The 19,365-nt window shown below is 40.1% G+C and overlaps 1 protein-coding gene across 1 annotated transcript; it reads right to left on the reverse strand.

Annotated features, from left to right (window-relative positions):
• Nucleotides 1-4,505: 4,505 nt before the first annotated feature.
• On the reverse strand, nucleotides 4,506-19,061 carry znf296 (zinc finger protein 296). The gene is made up of 3 exons (XM_082182523.1): nucleotides 18,694-19,061; nucleotides 13,769-14,080; nucleotides 4,506-7,555 (listed from the first exon to the last, which is right to left on the reverse strand). The coding sequence occupies exons 1-3, from the start codon at nucleotides 18,743-18,745 to the stop codon at nucleotides 6,033-6,035; spliced, it is 1,887 nt and encodes a 628-aa protein (XP_082038649.1). The 5' UTR covers nucleotides 18,746-19,061; the 3' UTR covers nucleotides 4,506-6,032.
• Nucleotides 19,062-19,365: the final 304 nt, after the last annotated feature.

The following is a 19,365-nucleotide window of genomic DNA, read 5'->3' on the forward strand; positions in this document are numbered from 1 at the left end:
CTCCCTATTTTCACTCTCGCTATTTAAACACATGCATATGTAGAAAGAACTGATGTCCAAATGCTATTCAGTCACGCAATGCACTCAAATGAATAGAAACACTTTACATTTACTCTCCTTTCCTAGAGGAAGAAGGAAGAACATGCTCCTTCTTTCTGTGGAAGACACCGAAAAAGGTGTAATTTTCTGGGGGGCGAAGGACAAGTCAGTTAAGTCATAAGTATGGGTTGATCCCTCAGGGCAGGTCACAGTATTGTGGACATGACAATGAGACCTGTGAGCTCTGCTCTGGAGTAAAGGCTAGTTTAAGCTGTCTGTCCGGCGTCAGGCGGCTGTTTTGACCTGTTTCTTGCTCAATGTGTGAGAGTAAAGGTCACCAGGTGCTGTGTGATTTCCCCCCTGTTTCTCAGTATCACATGCAGATCGTTTGAGAGGGTATGAAGGAGTGGCATAGAACGCTTGTGTGTGTGTGTGTGTGTGTGTGTGTGTGTGTCTCTGTGAAAGCAGAGGTGTTGCCTGGATTTTCTTTCACCTAATTTGTGTCACATTTGTTCCAAGGCTAGAACAATGTAAAGTCTTACCACAGTTTATATATAGTCCGTTTCTCTATATAGCTAATTTACATTTCAAAAGTAAAAATAATAATAATAATAACACTTTGATCAAAAGTGACATTAAAGACATTACTAAAGATTTCTGTCAAATAAATGCTGTTCTTTTGAACTTCCCACCAAAATGTTAAGCTGCTCAACTGTTTTCAACATTGATAATAAAAATGTTTCTTGAGCAGAAAATCAGCAAACTACGGTTTCTGAAGGATCATGTGACACTGAAGACTGAAGCAATGATGCAAAAACTAGCTAGGCTTTAAATTCATTTTGAATCACATTATATCAGTCAGTCATTATTGGTTTAAAGGGATAGTTCACCCAAAAATTACAAGAAAGTTCAGATTTAAACTTCATTTCACCAGGTTTAATGTAGGTTTGATCTCTACATTAAGCTTTCCAACAAAAAATATTTCCCCCTGAAAATAGAAAAGCATACTGGTAAATAATGACAGTAGTTTCATTTTTAGTTGAACTGTTCCTTTAAAATCCATTTTGTTCAAACTGATCGAAGCAGCTGCATTACGGAGCCCGTGAAGGGACAAGCTGATGGAAACAAATATAAGATGGGAGAAAAACACTCGCTCTACACTCGTAAAACACTTTACTCTAAAGTTGGCGAATGAACGCAAACGTTTCTGAGGGGAACTCAAATGTTGGGTGAGCGAAGGTAGAGTTTCTCGGGGAATGCAAACGTTTTGTGAGTGAACGCAAAAGTTCTAAAATATATTTTTTCTACTACCATATCTCAAAGTTTAGGGGCTCCGTAGTGATGGGTGATGGGATAAAATTGAAATCTGAGAACGTAAAAGTTTTGCGAGCGAAAAATTTTGGAAATATATTTTTTCCGTTCTACGTGAAGAAAAATAATTGATGATTGGATTTTGTTTGGAATGATCACATTGAAATGAGAATATGAAATTCCAAACCTCTTCCACCACAGCCGCTGGGAATGTGACCATTCGGGAGCATTAACAGGATTATCAGCTTGTTTTTTGTGGTGAGATGGTCATGTTTTAACCCTTATTTGTGGCCGCTCCCTCCATCCAGCACAGTATTAGCGGACAGCTGGACTGTTGTCTTCCTCTCACACGCAAGGCCACTACAACATCACTGAGGCAGGGGGTAATTTTAGGGTTCAGGTTTCTCTCTGTGGTCCTTGCGGAGGAAAGGAGGGACGTTACCACAAGGAGGAGGAGGAGGATATTGGATGCAGGGTTGGGAACAAGGATAAAAAAAAAAAAACACTTGAGAGCCTTTCTGTGGTTTATCCCATTCACACAACCTTCCTTTGCTCATTCCCTCCATCTCATTGATTCTGTCACACCAGAAATTGTCCTGTGGGAAGAAAGACGAGGAATTCAGTGGCACTTCTTTATAAAATGTAATTAACAGGTTTTTAAAATGTAAAATAATAGGTCTATATCATATTTTTTATATATAGGCTACTGTCTTTATTAAGCTTGGCCAACAGTAGACCTCCGTCAGTAATCCACATTAAATGAATAGCTAGCTCACCCAAAAATTTAAATAATTTACTCTCCCTCAAGTTGTTTCAAACATGTATGAGTTTCTTTCTTCTGCTGAACACAAAAGAAGATATTTTGACGAATGTCAGTGACCCCATTGAGTTGATGGACCCCATTGACTGCCATAGTATTTTTTCCCATGGAAAGGAAGAATAAGGTGTTCAGCAGAAGAAACACATACAGGTTTGGAACAACTTAAGGGTGAGTAAATGAGGAAAGAATTTTCATTTTTGAGTGAACTATCCCTTTAAATGCAATTTAGCACAACCCTAATAATGCAGTGATATGCAGCGGTTTAATAGCATACAGATGTGTATGTCAAGATCTTTTATCTGTAAATCTACCAGTCTGACAATCACCAACCGTCTTACTATTCACATCAGGTTTCATGAGAACTGGTATTGCATGATTTGATCTTGCAATGAGAGAAAGCGATTTCAGCAGCAGTTACAGCGGAAGTCCATGACCTCTAGAGAGTGTGCTGTGTTACTGCAGAGGGCCTGCCAAATATTGTTGATATGAAACAAATATTTGTGGAAAAACATTACAGTATGTGCTAAAAATACATTATTGAGGTTTAAAAATTCAGCTAAATGTTGTTTCTCCTACATTGTATTTTTACGTTAAATTGTTAATAAATAATCATTTTAAAAGATGAAAAATGAAATTATAAATATTTAAACTGCAGTGTAATCATTATAAAATAGTTAAATATAATAATCTTATTAATTATAAAAAAAATTATACATAACTTATGAACAATAAAATCTATGAACATTTCAATAAAATAAAATAAAATACATGTACCCGTATTCTAACCCATAATAAATCAGTGGATACAAACATATTATTTTAATGAATATGGTTTAAACATCACAACACATGTAAAACATTAATAAATCATAATCCAAATATATGAAAATTAAAATAATTAAATAAATTACCCTAATCATTACAGGTGATAAATCAATATGAATAAAAAGTATTATGTTTATGCATATGCAATGTAATCCTCATAACCTAAATCTAAAAATATTTATAAAAAATAAAACAAAAAATTATGAAAAACACATTATTTTAATGCATATGAAATTTAAACAATTTAACACAATATGTAAATATGAATATGGTTCTATATTTTAAAAGACAGAAAGATCTGCTTTATACCACCGGGGCGTCTCTTCTCTGTCTCTCTATCCAAAGGGGTTCTTGGCTTAATCTCCCATTAGGGACGTCTTGAGAGCATTGTGAAGGCATAAGGTAAATAAATAAACATGGTTACGAATAAATCAATTCAGAAAACTCCCACCCTGAGAAGACATGCAGATGTCTTGAAACCCCCAAACCACAAACTTTCTCTCTTTTCACCCGGAAACAGTGCTAGTTATTGTGGTCTGTGCTTAAACTCAAAACACACCTCAAAGTCCATGTGCGTCTGCAGGTTTGAACGGTCAGTTACCCGTCACCACACCCTGATAGGAACGGGACGTCGTGATTGGTCAGTGAAGATAAACACAGGCCAGTCCTGTGTGCAGAGAAAAGGTGCAGAGAGGCGGCCAAAAGAGACAAAGGGCACCTGGGAATGTTTTCATCAGCCAGAGGCCATCTTAGCTCGTGTTACATTATGCAATTGGGACCGTGTGCCACCAAATGGTGCGCGGCTGAGGTGGGTGTATAAGGTTTTGATAGAGCAGAAGCGATGGAGGTCCCAGGGCGATCACCTGTGATTCAGAGAATCAAGAATTTCTTCTGAACTACCAGTTAAATGTCGCTTTAGAGCCCTCCCTTACGCCTCGCTATCTTTCTCTCGTTCCCCGAAACGGCGATAATTGGAGATGGGGTGAGAGCTACATATGGTCCCTTCAATCCAACCTCCCCCAGCCCAGGCTGAAAGCTCATTAAAAAGGTTGCTTGTTAATAAGCTATAGGGATCATAGAGCGTCCCACTCATTAGAGGGGCCAGAGATACCGGCGTGAAGGTTTTGTTACAAAAGAAAAGAGCTGTTAAGATGACTCTGCTCCCCCTCCGACTCCCACCCATTTCAATCCCAGAACTCCTTCCCGGCTTTGTCTTTCTCTCTCCAGATGTACAATCACACTTTCTTAGACGAGTAATCAACCTGACCTGATCTAATGTTTTCCATCAAACCCTGTTCCTTGAAGGCCAACCTGAATGACCCAGTGGTTTAGTCAGATATGACTGTACTACTAGCGGACTATGACTCGACAACGATAGCCGTTAGAGGAGAGCGGCTCATCTGTGCAAATACTGCTGTATTTGTGATGTGATCTGAGACATGTAGCGACAGGTTTGACTTGCCGTCACACTTTCTGGTTCTCACATACTCAAACACACACACACACCCTCTGACTTTACCTCAGTCTTTTAATTATCGTACAAATAGCCATAGAAATACAAAATAGACAAAGTGGTGTAGCCACACAGGGATTTCTGGGAGAAATCACATATAAGACATGACATTTCAATGAACAGAAATTATTCAGAGGACAAAAAGAGCTTTGTTTTCGCTGCTCCCTGAAGAAACGGACACAACTGGATGTCCAACTATTTTCACATTTGCTTATCAATACAAAAAAATTGCTTTTTTAAATTCCATTTAATGACATATTCCACCATATTTGTTACCACGCAAACATAAAGTGTAACATAACAGATCCCTGACATTGATATTCATAAAATAAAATAAAAAAACGTAACAAAGCAGACATTCCCTGTATAGATTTATCATATATCTGGTCTCTAACTCTTTTCTCACATATACACAAACAAACACAAGTGCTCTCTCAGTGGGTTCACCATTCAACAGCGCTGTTCCCTATCCAGTATCATCAGAAACCAAGGCTTTTCATTCCACAAAACACAATTGACAAAAATAAAAATGAACAAAACTTTTCATAGTATTTCTATGTGCTCGGGCAGTAAAACAAATGTCTGCTAACAGACTAAACAGGCTCACAAAATACAACGAAACTTAATTTGTTGTGCAGTAGAAAAAAAAAAAAAAATGTTATACATTTTTGTGGAATAAGTTGCAAAATATACATTTACACAATTCTGACATTCTAAATGAACTAAATGGCAAACAAATGCTCTTTAACAGTGATATGTGACAGTGAACATGTATTGCCACAGACCCAATCAGTCCTGTTGAATATACAGTATCAAAGTAAGGAAACAACCCTGTCAGATAGGTGGGAAAACACAAGCTCAAATTCATCTGTGCAAGTCTTACGCTTACTACACTGATGTAAGACCAGGGGTGTCCAATCCTGCTCCTGGACGGACGATTCCTGAAGAGATCCTGAAGTTTTAAGCAAAGGTCCTGAAGACTTTGATGAGCTGTTTCAGGTGTGTTTAATTAAGCTTGGAGCCGAACTGTGCAGGACAAACGCCCTCCTGAAGCAGGATTGGACATCCATTCTCTTTTTTTTTGTTATCACGCACAGATTTGTATGAACCATGAACCTTTAAGGCTCTGTGATAGAGTGCTACAACAGTGTCCAGGATTGCATTGCAGAATTGAAAATCACATTGACAGATCACCTGCAGGCCTTCCTGTCTGATTGTCTTTTGGGCTCAACAAAAGGCTCAAATGGTTTGTAACCATCTCCGTATACGTTCAAGCGTTCATGTTCTGGGTTCGAAGTGCCTTGTACGACGGTGGCTGGGACTAAGCAGTCTATTGAAAGTCAGGATTTAACAGTAGGCACTTGTACTGATATGAGAAGTCTCGGTCAGTACCAGCTTCCCACCCTAGAGTGACTTGAGGTGAAGGTGGGTAAGGTCTTCTTGGTTTTTTGATAAGATGGACATACTGAGTTGTGGGCAAAAGATGGTGGTTTTGGTCATTATCAGAGTGTCATGTTGCTGTTTTTATACTGCGGTTTCACCCAGAGCCGCAGTACAACCTGTTTCTTCAGAAGAAGGGGGCACATCAACACTCACCCTCATTTCAGCATCCTCCTCTTTCAGCTGCTCTGATAGGTCCACATTAGATTCTGTGAGCACTGTGATTGGAGCTCCTGATTTATCATCCTCCATTTTGATGTTGAGGCCGTTGTAATCGGCAAGCGAGCCCTGGCTGTAGGCTCCTGCACTGGCGTGAGTGAGTCCGTGGACCTTCTTGAGGTGTTTCTCCAGCGTGGCATAGACGGTGAACGGGACAGAGCAAAGCTGACACTGAAAGGGGGCGCGTGTCCCGCGGGCACCGTGTGTTTTCATGTGGCGTGTGAGTTTGCTGCTCTGAGCGCAGGCGTAGCTACAGAGTCCGCAGCGGTACGGCCTTTCCCCCGTGTGGCTGCGCCGGTGAACCGTGAGGTTGCTGCTGTTACGGAAACACTTTCCGCAGAATTCGCACGCCTCTTCTTTTTTCTTCTTGCCCCCTCCGCTGGTGACCTGCCTCCTTTCGTTCTCCCGCTGCCAGTCCGTGACTATCTCCACGGCCTCCACCTCTTGCTCCCATTCGCCTTGAGGACGATCCTCCCGTTCCGGGCGCTTCGGTGTGCAGTTCCCGCTGGCGATCCCGCTCTCTCCGCTTCCACCTGTATCTCCGCTCTCCAGAGAGCCCTCCGAGGGGCTGCCATAGGGAGAAGCCTGTTGAGGTTCACCTTGACCCTCTTCTTCAGCTTCTCTCAGAGGCTGGTAGTACCGCAGCAGATTGCGATCCGCACCCCTGGACTGAGAAGATATCAAGATCAGGCTGGTTCCTCCTGGATGCTTCCCAGCCTCCAAGCTGGCGTTATGACCACCGGAAATATCATTATCTCCCAGTCCAGAAAGCTTTCTGTCCTCGTCCGCACTGGGAGGGCTGGGATCAGATGTTTCCGGTCCAGCTGCAGAACGACGGTGGCTTCTCATGTGTCGGGCAAGTTCGCCGCTCTGAGAGAACGTGAGCTGACACACACCGCAGTGATATGGTCTATCGCAGGCGTGAGTGCGCCGGTGCGCGGACAGGCTGCGCAGAGACTGAAAGCCCTGGCCGCACAGCTGGCAGGAGAAGCCTGTGTGAAGTGGAGGAGAGGACAGGGGAAAAGGTGAAGCGGCTGGAGGAGACGGGGATGGAGACGGCACCACTCCGCCGCTGTTACAGCTCACCTCCGCCAGGCGCTGTAAACACATGGAGAAGTTCATGCTCTGGAGATCGCGCGGTGCAGGGGTGGAGATGTGAGGTTTGTGAGAGCGAGCGGATCTCACGGAGGACGGCTGGAACGCAGAGGCCAGAGCGGCGCCCAGGTGTCGCGGATCCATCGTGGCCGGCGGTTTAGACGTGTGCGCGATCGTGTCGTCCTCCACCTGGTAGATGCTGAGAGAATGTGCGTTCTGAGCGTGCTGGAGGAGAGACCATGCGCTGGAGAACACACACTGACACACCTGGCAGGTGAAAATGGAGGGCTCTTCTGTTTTGGAAAGGAAGAGAGAGAGAGAGAGAGAGAGAGAGAGAGAGAGAGAGAGAGAGAGAGAGAGAATTAATTTATCAGTCAAACAAACACCTAAAATCACTCAAAAACACCCAAACAAATGGCATTTTTTTTAAATAGCAGTACATTCAGGAGAGAAAACCAAACTTGTTTGACTAATAAATGTTCCATATTTATTTATTTATTTATTTATTTATTTATGATTTAACTATGATTTAACAATTTAAAAATAATTGATTACAATCAATTCAATACATTGTTTACTATATATATATATATATATATATATTTTAAAAAAGTATAAAACAATCAATATACAAAATCAGACAGATATACCAATAGTAACAACAGTAATAATAACATATACATAGAATCTTTACATTTAATATGTCAAAAATTCTACAATTATTCCAGGAGAAACATAGATAAAAAAAGTCCATTCATATATTTTCTGAATAAAATTGTCTAAAATCATTTTAAAAAGGGACATTCTATTGAAATGTTTTACACTCATAATTCTTTTTTTTTTTTTTTTTGATAGTGTAGACCTGCTTTGTACTATGTACAGCACTTTGGATCAATCTATATTGTGTTTAAATAAATGTTGTTGATGTTGTTGTTACACAAATCACAAACAAGTTTCTCTTCCTCTTTCAATAAATATGAATAAGTGAGTCTTCAACGTCCAATTCGGCATCTCGTATATATACAACCTGGTCATGTCTATTTTCAAAATAATAACAATTAACTCCTTGATTTAGTGCTGGAATCAATAAATGGTCCATAACATGCATATATATCTCTAGCTATAGCCATGTGACGGCCAACTGATGAGGTCCATTAACTGAATCTTCATTTCTAGGTTGTGCAAATGTCTATACTAAATGTGAAAACAAACAGAGCCTTTCTCGTGCTGTACATATCTGACTAATTATGCTGAGTGAACTGGAAAGATGTCTATCGTGACGCATTGAAAATGAAACGGCAGGAAGGAAAGGCTGCAGGCGAACTTGGTCATTTACAGAAAACAGAACAAAACAGGTAAAACCACACATACTTGTGAAAACGGGGCAGGTACAGTCCATGGCTATGATTTAAAGAATGCTAACATACTGTTCTTATGTCATATCACACATTATTAAAAAAATTATATTACATTAAATGTAACAGTATGCTGAATGCAACAATAAATGTTTCAATCAGCAACAATGCTATCACATGACCTAAATACACTGCATGCCTTGATCTAAGAGATTATGTGGTTTAGTTTATATCAGATTTTGTGTAAAAACATCCTCAATTTTCACCAGTCCTTTAAAAATAACAAAAGCAAGAGAAATCTTGTTGTATACCCGCTGTATACTGTACATTTTGGCAAAAATAGTAACTTATCCAGGTATTCCTGTGCAGGGCAAGAACACCATCATCATATTGAACCCCAAAATCCAAATGCAGAAATTCTGCTTGACGAAAATGAAGCCTATTTTTTGGGATCATTACGTTTTTTGCATTGTGATATTTTCATGCAATTCCTTCCAAGTTGTCATTACAGTAATATAATGGTAAAGTGGAATAATATATCATATCAATTGTATTTATACATCATGGATGCATTTGTTTCTGTAAAAAAAAAAAAAAAAAAAATCTATGGGGTCGTAACAGTAATGAACACTTTGGAGGAAAACATTCCTTTCATTCAAATATCGTCACAATGTATACAAATATATTTGGTAACACTTTATTTTACAGTGTCCTTGTTACATATGTTACATGTACTAACCACAGTAATAACAGCAAGTTGTGCATAATTACATCATGCAACTAACCCTTAACCAAACCCTAACCCTATAGTAAGATCATGTAGTTGCTTAATATGACTCAGTACTTAAATATATAATTACACTGTAACATTGACACCTTCAAATAAAGTGTAACCAAATATTTCCTTCTGATCTTGGAGTGAAATGTGATCGGTTCATGTTTTCGTGCTAATCACCCATCATATCCGCGCACCTTGCTAAAATATTGAACACCGTATTACTGTATCACCTCAAGAGAACACGTTTTCTTCATGTTTTCAGGCAAATTTTCTTTCGGTTAGAAAAACTGTATGTCACAAACCCCTGCAGGTGTCAGAGCAATAATGAGCTGGTAATGTCAGAAAGGCTCTCCTGATTAAATGTGTGTTCACAGGAGAGAACGTCCACGGATGGGCTCCTTCGGCGGCTCTGCTGGTATTTTTAAACGTGGGTTAGCTTTGTCTCTATTTCAGAGAGCCGCTCGCCAATTAAGCTGCAAATTGCTAATTAGCGGAACGGAGCAAACGAAGGTTTTATGCAAATGAGTCCTGACTCAGCCTCCTTGATAAATGGGGCCCGTCTGCAAAGAGGATCCCAAAACTGAGAGGAAAATTCATTTCATTTTTTCCCCCATTCTCTTACAAAGGGTTCAAAGCAGAGCGCTATAAGCCTCTTTTACATCTCCTCAAGTCAAAATCCTTCTGCATTTTATTGGGAGGGGGGGCAAAAGAAGAAGATTATAAAGAGCCTCTCCTATTCTCTTCTCTCGTATACTCTGTGCCTGGAGAAGAACGAGAGTCAGAAAGCAAGAGGCAGATCTCTGAGGTTAAAACTGACGGAGGAAACGCGTTTCATTTAAGAACAAAAAAGAAATAGCTGCACAGGTCATGAAAAACAAGAGAAAAATCATCGGCCCTGTGACTGCACCTTCACACACACACACACACACACACACACACACACACACACACACCCCTTCTGCCTCCAAATCTCTCCCTCGGGTGGAGGGTGCGAGGACGGGTGGAGGGGCTTTTGTCTCAGGGTCTTGGAGTGAAACACAATACCCAGCCTGTCTCTCTCTCTCTCTTCCCTCTCCCTTTCTTTCATTCTTTCCCCTCACTCTTTTTGTAAGGATTCCCATTTGGCCCAGGGTAGCAATTGCATATTAAGCAGAAGCAATAACCGCTAATTAAAAATGCAGATTGGCTGAGAGCGCTAACGAGCAGCAGGCAGAATCTTCTCTCTCTAGGGAACAGAGAGAGAAAGAGAGAGAGAGAGAGAGAGAGAGAATAAAAGGACAGTTGAAATGAAGAGCAAAGAGAGGGCTGGAGGAAATAAAAATAAGACTATTGATACATTGTCTAAACTAATTCAATAATCCATTCCTCTCCCAAAATCTCTCTATGTCACTCTTTTACACCCACATACAAGCACACACACACACACACACACACACACACACACACACACACACACACACACACACACACTCCAGTCTGAATGGTTTGTGGGTTAACTGATTTTTCATTGGATGAGTCAAAATGAAAGCGCAAATACGACGTGCATACAAAACGCCCTCATCCAAGCAGAACAAAAAATGAATCCTTCTGGGGTTCAAGAGTTGAGCTACTTTTAAACTCCGTCACCGATAGTTTTGTAGTTGCATTTAAATGGAACAAATTAAATTCATTTAGTACATTTTTTTAAATAATATATTTATAACGGATACAAATATTTTGTTTCTATGGGCATGTTTACACGACAGCGATGTACTAAAAATGGAAACGTTTAGCGAAAAAACGATTAAAAACGCTGCATTCTGCTGCCAGGCCAGTAGATGGCGATGTCACTTTTTACATAATTGAACATTTGAAAATGTTCTGACCAATGACCGATAAGCTGATATTAAAATTCTATATTATTTTGTTTGAATAAATTAATATTAAAACACTAAAAACTTAAACCAATTGTTTTAAATGCTGAATATATAGCGAATATAGGAATCACAGCATTATAATACAGTATGAAAAATCGATATTATTTAGAGATTTGCTAAAGATTACTTTTGATAGTGTTATTAAATAATTTGTGGTTTTAAAGATTAACTATATGTGTGTGTTATGGAAAAAAAATATTTACAATCAAATATATTATATAGACATTTTTATTTAAAAGTCTAATATCAACAGATAACCAATATGGTACTGATATATTCTGAATCTTTAAAGATCTAACTACATGTAGCACAAGTAAAATGCATATAAATATGACATTGTCAGGCTTCACCTTTCTTCTATGGTTACAAACGTGTCATTTTGTTATTTTTAATGAGATGACCTACATTATATGTTATGCCTATACCTACAAATAAATGGAAAATAGTTCAAATTGTTTGGTTATGGAGTGGCATTTACCACCGCTCAAACATTTGGGCTCAGCAATTTGCAGTAATCTTCAGCAAGGATTCATTAAGTTGATCAAAAGTGACAGTAAAGACTTTTACATCATTTAAAAAAAAAAAAAAAAAAAAAAAAAAAATGCTGTTCAACAACAATTTTGAACATTGATAATAATAATGATAAAAATCTCACCTACCACTAACTTTTGAATGGCAGTGTATATTCCTCCAGTGGACTGTTTGTGTCACGCAGACCTGGCAACCCTGACATGTCAGTTTAAACAAATGATCACTCACTCTCATATATCACATACTAATTTTGAACTGTCTTTCAAGCAAAAGTTTTAGTCTTTATCAGACCCCATCTCTCATCTCATTCTACAATCTCCGATAGTCTCAATAATACACCAGAGGAAGTAACACATTAGCATATTTTGCACCTCTCACCCTGACACCTTTATCAGCAACATACACCTTCACACACATAAAAAAAAAAACGTGAGAGGGAATGAACCCCAGAGAATCTAGAAACTTGGACGGACAGATGCAGAGCACGAAAGGGAAGGAAGCGCAAACATGTGTAAGAGGGAGTGACCCGAAAGCATGTGTTTTGTTGATCACAATCAATCGTGATCATTTGCTTGTCTCTATAAACGGTCTGGAATGATAAACTAATAATGTTTGCTTTGCTCATGTTGTAAGGGGAAAGAATCCTGCCCATATGAGGAAGCGGTTCAGGTCACGGTTCAATAGCATCAAACTGAGAAACAGCAACACCTGCACAGGCCGACGAGTCCCTCTACGGCCCACTACTGCACTGAAAAACACTCAACACACACTATGACACACACACCAACATCCTGTTTAACAGTCGAAAGAGTTCAATGTTTCACCCCAATTCTTTTTTTTTTTTACAATCTTAAAGGTTTACTGGCATCTTTGCTTCCATGAAGAACCTTCAACATCCATGGAAACTTTTCATTGCACAAAAGGTGTTCAGAGAAGAGGCGCACGATTGGGGTAATAAAAGAAAATCTATAAAAATAAAAAAAAATCGAAATTTCTGTGCTTCTTTTGGTCAAAAAAAAATTGTGGCTATAAAATGATTATTATTATTGCAAAAAAAAAATTACATCACTAAATAAGAAATATTACTACAGTAATACTTAAATTTTAAAAAATGATATAATAATACAATTTTACACTACAACTACAAAATTACAATACTAATATTTACAGCTCGACTGTCTTAAATTCTTCAAAACTTTTTAATTTGATGGAAAACTGCATTTGCATCATTTCCGTGATGTTCAGATGCTCATGGGGGAATGAATCACTCTGAAACACGCAGAGCATATGTTTATTTAATTACCTTGCAGCCTTGCGCGGTCATATCGCGATTTTGGTTTTATTTTGATAAACCATGCCGTTCTTTTTCAGATTATTAAAATGTTCTTCACACTAAGAAGAAAGAAAAAAAAGGGAAACCCGAAATGTTTTTTTTTTTCTATGGAATCGCTGCAACAACAAAAAAACCTTTTGGGACGTTTATATTTAAGAGTGTACTTTATTTTGAAGCGTGCAGTGAGCGGATGGGACTGTGGGAATAACAGCCCAGGTCAGCAGCAGCTGGATGACTGACAGTGCAGGAATAATGAGGGCTTTGCGCTCTGGGAGTTGTGCAGTTTGCTGGCCTGACTGTGTGGTGTTTACCTGGCCACTTCACCTGAGAGACAGAGCTAAGGAGATGCTCAGGTGTGCTCAGGTGTCTTCCAGCGTCCCCTAGGGTGTGTGTATAAGTGTACGTTTGCTCGCGTGTGTCGCAGGACTACCTATCCCTTCCACACAATTAGACCCGGCGTCTCTAACTCTCCAACTCACCAAGGCCTCAGCGCCACAGCAACGGCGGCCTAATGAGCCGGACTGGGGACGAGGCTGTTAAATGAGGGGACAGTTTTACACAAAAAAAGACACTAATTAGCAGCTAGAACTCACCGGCTCGGTTGGCCTCCACCCTCACACCTGGCTCTTCCTTCCATCTCCTGCCCGTCACGCGCCGCAGCTCCACAAACCCCGCCTCCACCTGCGTGCGATTGGCCGGAGAGGGAGGGGTGTGGCCCTGAGGCTGGGCTCTGGCTGTGCTACACCCGCCCTGTTTGTGCTGGATGAAGGTGAGGATGTGTGCCAGCGGGAACGCCTGACCACACTGGCCACATGTCAGCAGGTCACGACCTCCATCCTCAGGCGGAGGCATCCGCTCGGGTGACGGCGAGGAGACGACAGGGACGACTGTGGGATCCGGAGCGTCTGTGAGCAGAACAACACAACATTGCTGTAAAAACAGGGCTTGACATTAACACCCGCTAACTTGACAAATGCGGGTGGATTTTGGCAGCGGCGTGTAATTTATATATAATATATACATTTTTCAATTGGAGTTTTTTTTCTTCAAAAAGCATCTGAAATTATAAACTACGTGCAATGTAGCGTTGTCAAAAATAGCGATTTTTTAATACATATCGATACTTAAACATCTTAAACGCTTCCGATACTCATTTTCCGCACAATACACGATTCCAGCTGTGCTTTCTCACTCTCTCATCTCTCCAACAGCAAGTGACACACAAACCCGCCTCCTCTCACTCACTCATTTCAGTCTCTCCGGATGATTATTGCTGGTGTTGCAGGGCTTGAATTTCAGTGTGGGATTGCACATATTGAGCAATCATTTTAGTGCATGCACATAAAGCCGCCTCAGTACTAAACAACAAATAACAGTATAATGGATCCGTGCATCGGGTCTTAAAGTGACAGCAGCCTAATAAACCTGCTGACAAATTATGAGATAATATTAAAGAAATCTATATGGCAGTTTTTCCCCATGGTAACAATGTCAAAATTGTGGCCTGTGAAAATGCTGAGTGGCTAGTTCAATTTAATTCCATAATTTGTACTTTTCACAATACATATTGTTTCAAAGCAGCTTTACAAAAAAAATCATGTTTTAGAGTGATCTGTTATCAGAGGTGAATGTATGCTCATTAAATATGCCCTTGTATCCGAGCTGCACCAATCACATCGGGTTATCTGATATAGGCGGGCCAGAGGCGAGATGACGAATCGCGCTGCGACGTCGAAGTCATTAGTAAACATTGCAAGATGGCTATGGATGAACACCAGTTGTTTGAAACGGCTTTGGCCGATACAATGAACGAGTTAGACTTGGCTTTTTATCTAAAAGAGGAACCGAAGACGCCGCTCGAATCGTTCCTTTGCAAGAAGGATGTTTTTGCTGTTTTGCCGACCGGATACGGCAAGAGTCTTATCTCCCAGTTAGCTCCGCTGGTAGCTAAGCGCATGAGGTTTATTGTTGTGATTGGTCGTAGTGTTATCCAATTGCGTGCAGTGAGATTTTCAAATGCATGCTTGGTGCCGCCCCTCGAGCTGGCCGATTTTCATTAGTCGATGCCAGACCATTAATCTTTCAGATTTAGGTCTGCATTTCCAGGCTAGTGCTTTCGGTCACCATTTGACCTTTTTCCCCTTCAAATGCTGAAACTACTGTATATACACAATATTTTCTAACAGTTTCTGTTACTGTCCAAAGCATGTGAATGTGAGGTACATGATTGGGAGTCTGTTGCTGTAACATTCTCACACTGCTTCGTTTCACGCACGCACCACAATACAGGGTCAACACCACAAAAGTTGTGCAGTTTCATAACCACAGGGTAAAAAAGGTGCTGCCAATCCCACTTCTAAATCACAAGCGGGGTTTAAAACGACGATAACCAGGGGTTAAGCACAGTGCGAGGGGCCCTTGGAAGTCTCGAAATGACCCAACTGAGCGGCTTTGCAACAGCTTCGTTTCTCTTCTAATGTGCTACTTTCAGTTCTCTGCATTTGTCGGTGTACTGCTAAACTGTCAGCATCAGCACGGCTCTGTCTGGTCAGCAGATACTGACCACTTCCTGTGTCTCTGCCACTGAGGGCTGCTGTGACAGGAAGTAGAGCGATGCAGCTCCGACCTGCTTGAGCAATTCGCCCATTAGTGCATGCTGATATATCAGGCTCTTTGCACTGTAGTCGTCCTGCCATGCTCACAAGTCTGCTGACATACACAAGGTGTCTTTCACACCACTCATAACCGCCGGGGCGAACGAGCGATGCAGTCTGTAAATCAAGCCATGTCAAAGATGAGCCAAACAGGAGTTTGCTACCAAAACAAGCTAGTTTACAAACTTTTCAAAGTGTCTAAAGAGAAAGTCACTCTCATATTTTGTCCCTTAGTGCATCTAATGTCATTTTTACACCGCGGTGGCACAGAAGCTGCATGTTGCATGTAGATTGTATTAAAAAAAAAAGTTGCTGACTTAAATTAAGTACAATCAACTTGAATGTTTAAGTCTTTTCAAATTAAATTACATTAAACTGGTTTTAAAAAATGAGTTGAATCTTGTATAACTTATAAAAAAAGTTGAAAATTGCTGTTTTTTCCATTTCTTCGAGTTAAAGAAATGTAAAAACCTTTGTCATAACTTATTGATCATATAATATTTTTTACAGTATACTGTATATAGTGTATAGTGCATATAAATATAGTGCATTTAAACACTGATTATTGCTGTAAAGAGGTTAAATAAATACATTTACACAAGAATTAAAAAATTTTCAAATCAAATTAGCCCCAGTTTCACAGACAAGTCTTAAACTAGTCTCAGACTAAAATCCACGTTTGAGCTGTTTTAACTGAAAGCACTAAGACATCTTAAAATACGTCAGTGCCATTGTTTTGCCTCAAGATATACATCACTAATGTTTTTTTTTTCCTAAGGCATGATTAGAAAAGCTACTTAAATGTCCTAATTGTTTTGAATGTTATGAATTTATGAATATCTGTGCCTAAACTGAAAGCTTCATGTATTGCCTCCTTCATACACTGTGAAAGTGACACAGAAGCTGCATAAACATAGGATAAAATAAACTAATTTACTCAAAAAAATAAAAATTGATGAAATTTACATTTGAAATATGAATTATGAATATAGAAACATTACACTACAAATACTACTCTGCAATGATAAAGGCAACGTTTAAGGCTGCAGTGCTGCTTAATTTCATTATACGGAAGCAAGTCAGCATCAGGGCCGCCTGGGGTGAATCAAATCTCCATATTTTAGTAGGCTACATCTTTTATGGAGGATTTCATTTTTATACACACTGAATTTGCTGCAGACACAGATCCTGCTCAGAGCACATTTCATTTGACTGTAAAGACGGCGAGTTAAGAGGAACTTGCCCTTTGACCTGGGTGCCGCTGCTGTGGTCATGGACTCCAGAGCGCACACCCACACACACACACACACACACACACACACACACACACACACACACACACACACACACACACACACACACACACACACACACACACACACACACACACACACACACACACACACACACACACACACACACACACACACACACACACAGAGAAAGAGAGAGAGCCTGGACTGGATCCAACTGCCCGGGCTAGGCTGTCCATGCCGATGCAGGTACAGACAGTCCTGGGAAGGGGAGGATTTCACCTGTGGTTACTCAAAAATGTCACCTTTCCTGTTTCAACAGCTCTGGTTGTTTGTGCCGACACGCAAAAGGCGCGGCTGCTCTCTCTCACAAATAAGTGACTGGAAGTCCGATTTCTTAAAGTGAATCGGTTCTTTCGAACAGTTCGTTTCACGCGTTTAGCGGTTGTTTTCACGTGGCCCTCGACATCTCGTTGGGGAATATTTTAATTAATCAGTAAAGCCAAATGTAATGCGGTTTATCACGGTTTTTTTCCCTTCTTTTCCCCCCTCATTATTAGGGATGTTTATTACAATTTCATATGTCTTAGTTCAGATCACAAAGAAAAACTATTTAAATCCTAAATATAATGATCACTTTCATTGTAATACTAAAATAAACTTATACCTCAAATTAAATTGATAAATAAATTGTTAGTAAAATCCAATAGAGTAAAACCAAAATTACCCGTGTTGATAAAATGTCATAGCAACATTACAAAAACATATTTTACGTTTACTAAAATATGTCTGACATTCGGCTTTTAAAGTAACTTTGCCTTTTACCCCGTCAGTCAATCAATTGGTTCAACCGATTCATTGAACAGATTCGACTCACAAATCAGACTCCGCTAACACACACACACACACACACACACATCAAACTAGACTCAAGTCTTGTGGTCAGGTGAGGCACGCACAGCTGCCCACAGTTAGAAGATAAAACAAAACAAAACGATGATCCTGTCATGATCAAAACAATATTTCATATCCACTCATAAGTCTTAGTACGCCTACTGTTTATCAATCAATTATTAATATCAATAAACAACAACAACAACAACAGCAGAAATATTGGAAGTGAAGCAAGCGCACTTGTCAGCAGGTACAATTAAGAATACCATCCGAGAATGAGGGTGTGTAAAAATATAAAAACTAATTGTAAATATTAAAAAGTAGCCACTAAGGTATGAGTGACGACACCAAAACATAAAGATATCGTGAAGATGCAATAAGGAAGTGCAATGTTATTGCACCAACTCGGAACTTTAACCTAAATAAAACTATAGCTTATAGACATTTAAGACGGATTGTCCACTGATTCGACACATTTAAATAATGATAAATAAATAAAAACATGAGGGTATGTTATCATTTCAACTCCAATGTCAAGTTCTGGACGCGCACTGAGTGAGACACAAACCACGTGAAAAGTTATTAGGCTAACGTTACATTGATTTCTCGTTATTGGTTATGCTCTCTCCTCCCACATTACCCATATTCGGTTCTCCATGCATATGTTGGGTTTTTTGTCGTTTAAATGTGGATGAAGTTGTCTTGAATCCAGCTTACCTTGCATTGCGCTCAGGTGTTGCGGTCTGCTGCCGAGTTTGCGTCTGGACATCGTGAGAGAAGCTCCTCTAGAACTACACCAAAACTAAACGAACACTTTAAATCTCATAAAACAGCAATGATGTGTGACTGGTGCTGCTGAGCCCCGTCAGTATTCAAGTTCACACACTGTCTCTGTGTGCTGGCCCTACAGGAGGAGGAGGAGGAGGAGGGCATGAGCAACGCCTTCAGCCCGCCCATCATCATCATCATCATCCTCCTCGGTCTTATCATCACTGACCTCATTAAGCAACTCTGCTGTGCTTAGGCAACAACATTAGAGCCACTCAAAATGATTCAAACTCATCCTATTCCTTATCTACCTGTCGTATTGGAGGACTTATGTAAATAGTCGTTTTGATGGCGCGCAGCTGCTGCTCTGACACCAATAAAAATGTGCTGGTTAAGGATGTGGGTGAAGAGGAAGTGGCTTTATCGAGGTCGACTGAGACAGGTGTTTGTTTGGCTGTCCGGCTCGTTTCGAAATCCGAAGTAACTGTCGCTTTACTTTCAGAGGTGTGCTTTTATTTTGTGAATGACGGGGGTAAATACAGGGAGATTGACACTGTTTACATGTGTCTTTGTGTATAAACTGATCAAATTCACATTAAAAACAGCGATTTGCATAGAACC

This window comes from Leuciscus leuciscus (genome assembly GCF_965113295.1).
Source record: "Leuciscus leuciscus genome assembly, chromosome: 10".
NCBI lineage: Eukaryota > Metazoa > Chordata > Actinopteri > Cypriniformes > Leuciscidae > Leuciscus > Leuciscus leuciscus.

Coding starts and splice junctions, on each gene's coding strand:
- znf296 (XM_082182523.1), bottom strand. CDS start 18,745: ATGTCCAGACGCAAACTCGGCAGCAGACCGCAACACCTGAGCGCAATG. Junction 14,081..18,693: donor ACACCTGAGCGCAATGCAAG/GTAAGCTGGATT, acceptor TTCTGCTCACAG/ACGCTCCGGATCCCACAGTC. Junction 7,556..13,768: donor GGTGGAGGCCAACCGAGCCG/GTGAGTTCTAGC, acceptor TTTCCAAAACAG/AAGAGCCCTCCATTTTCACC.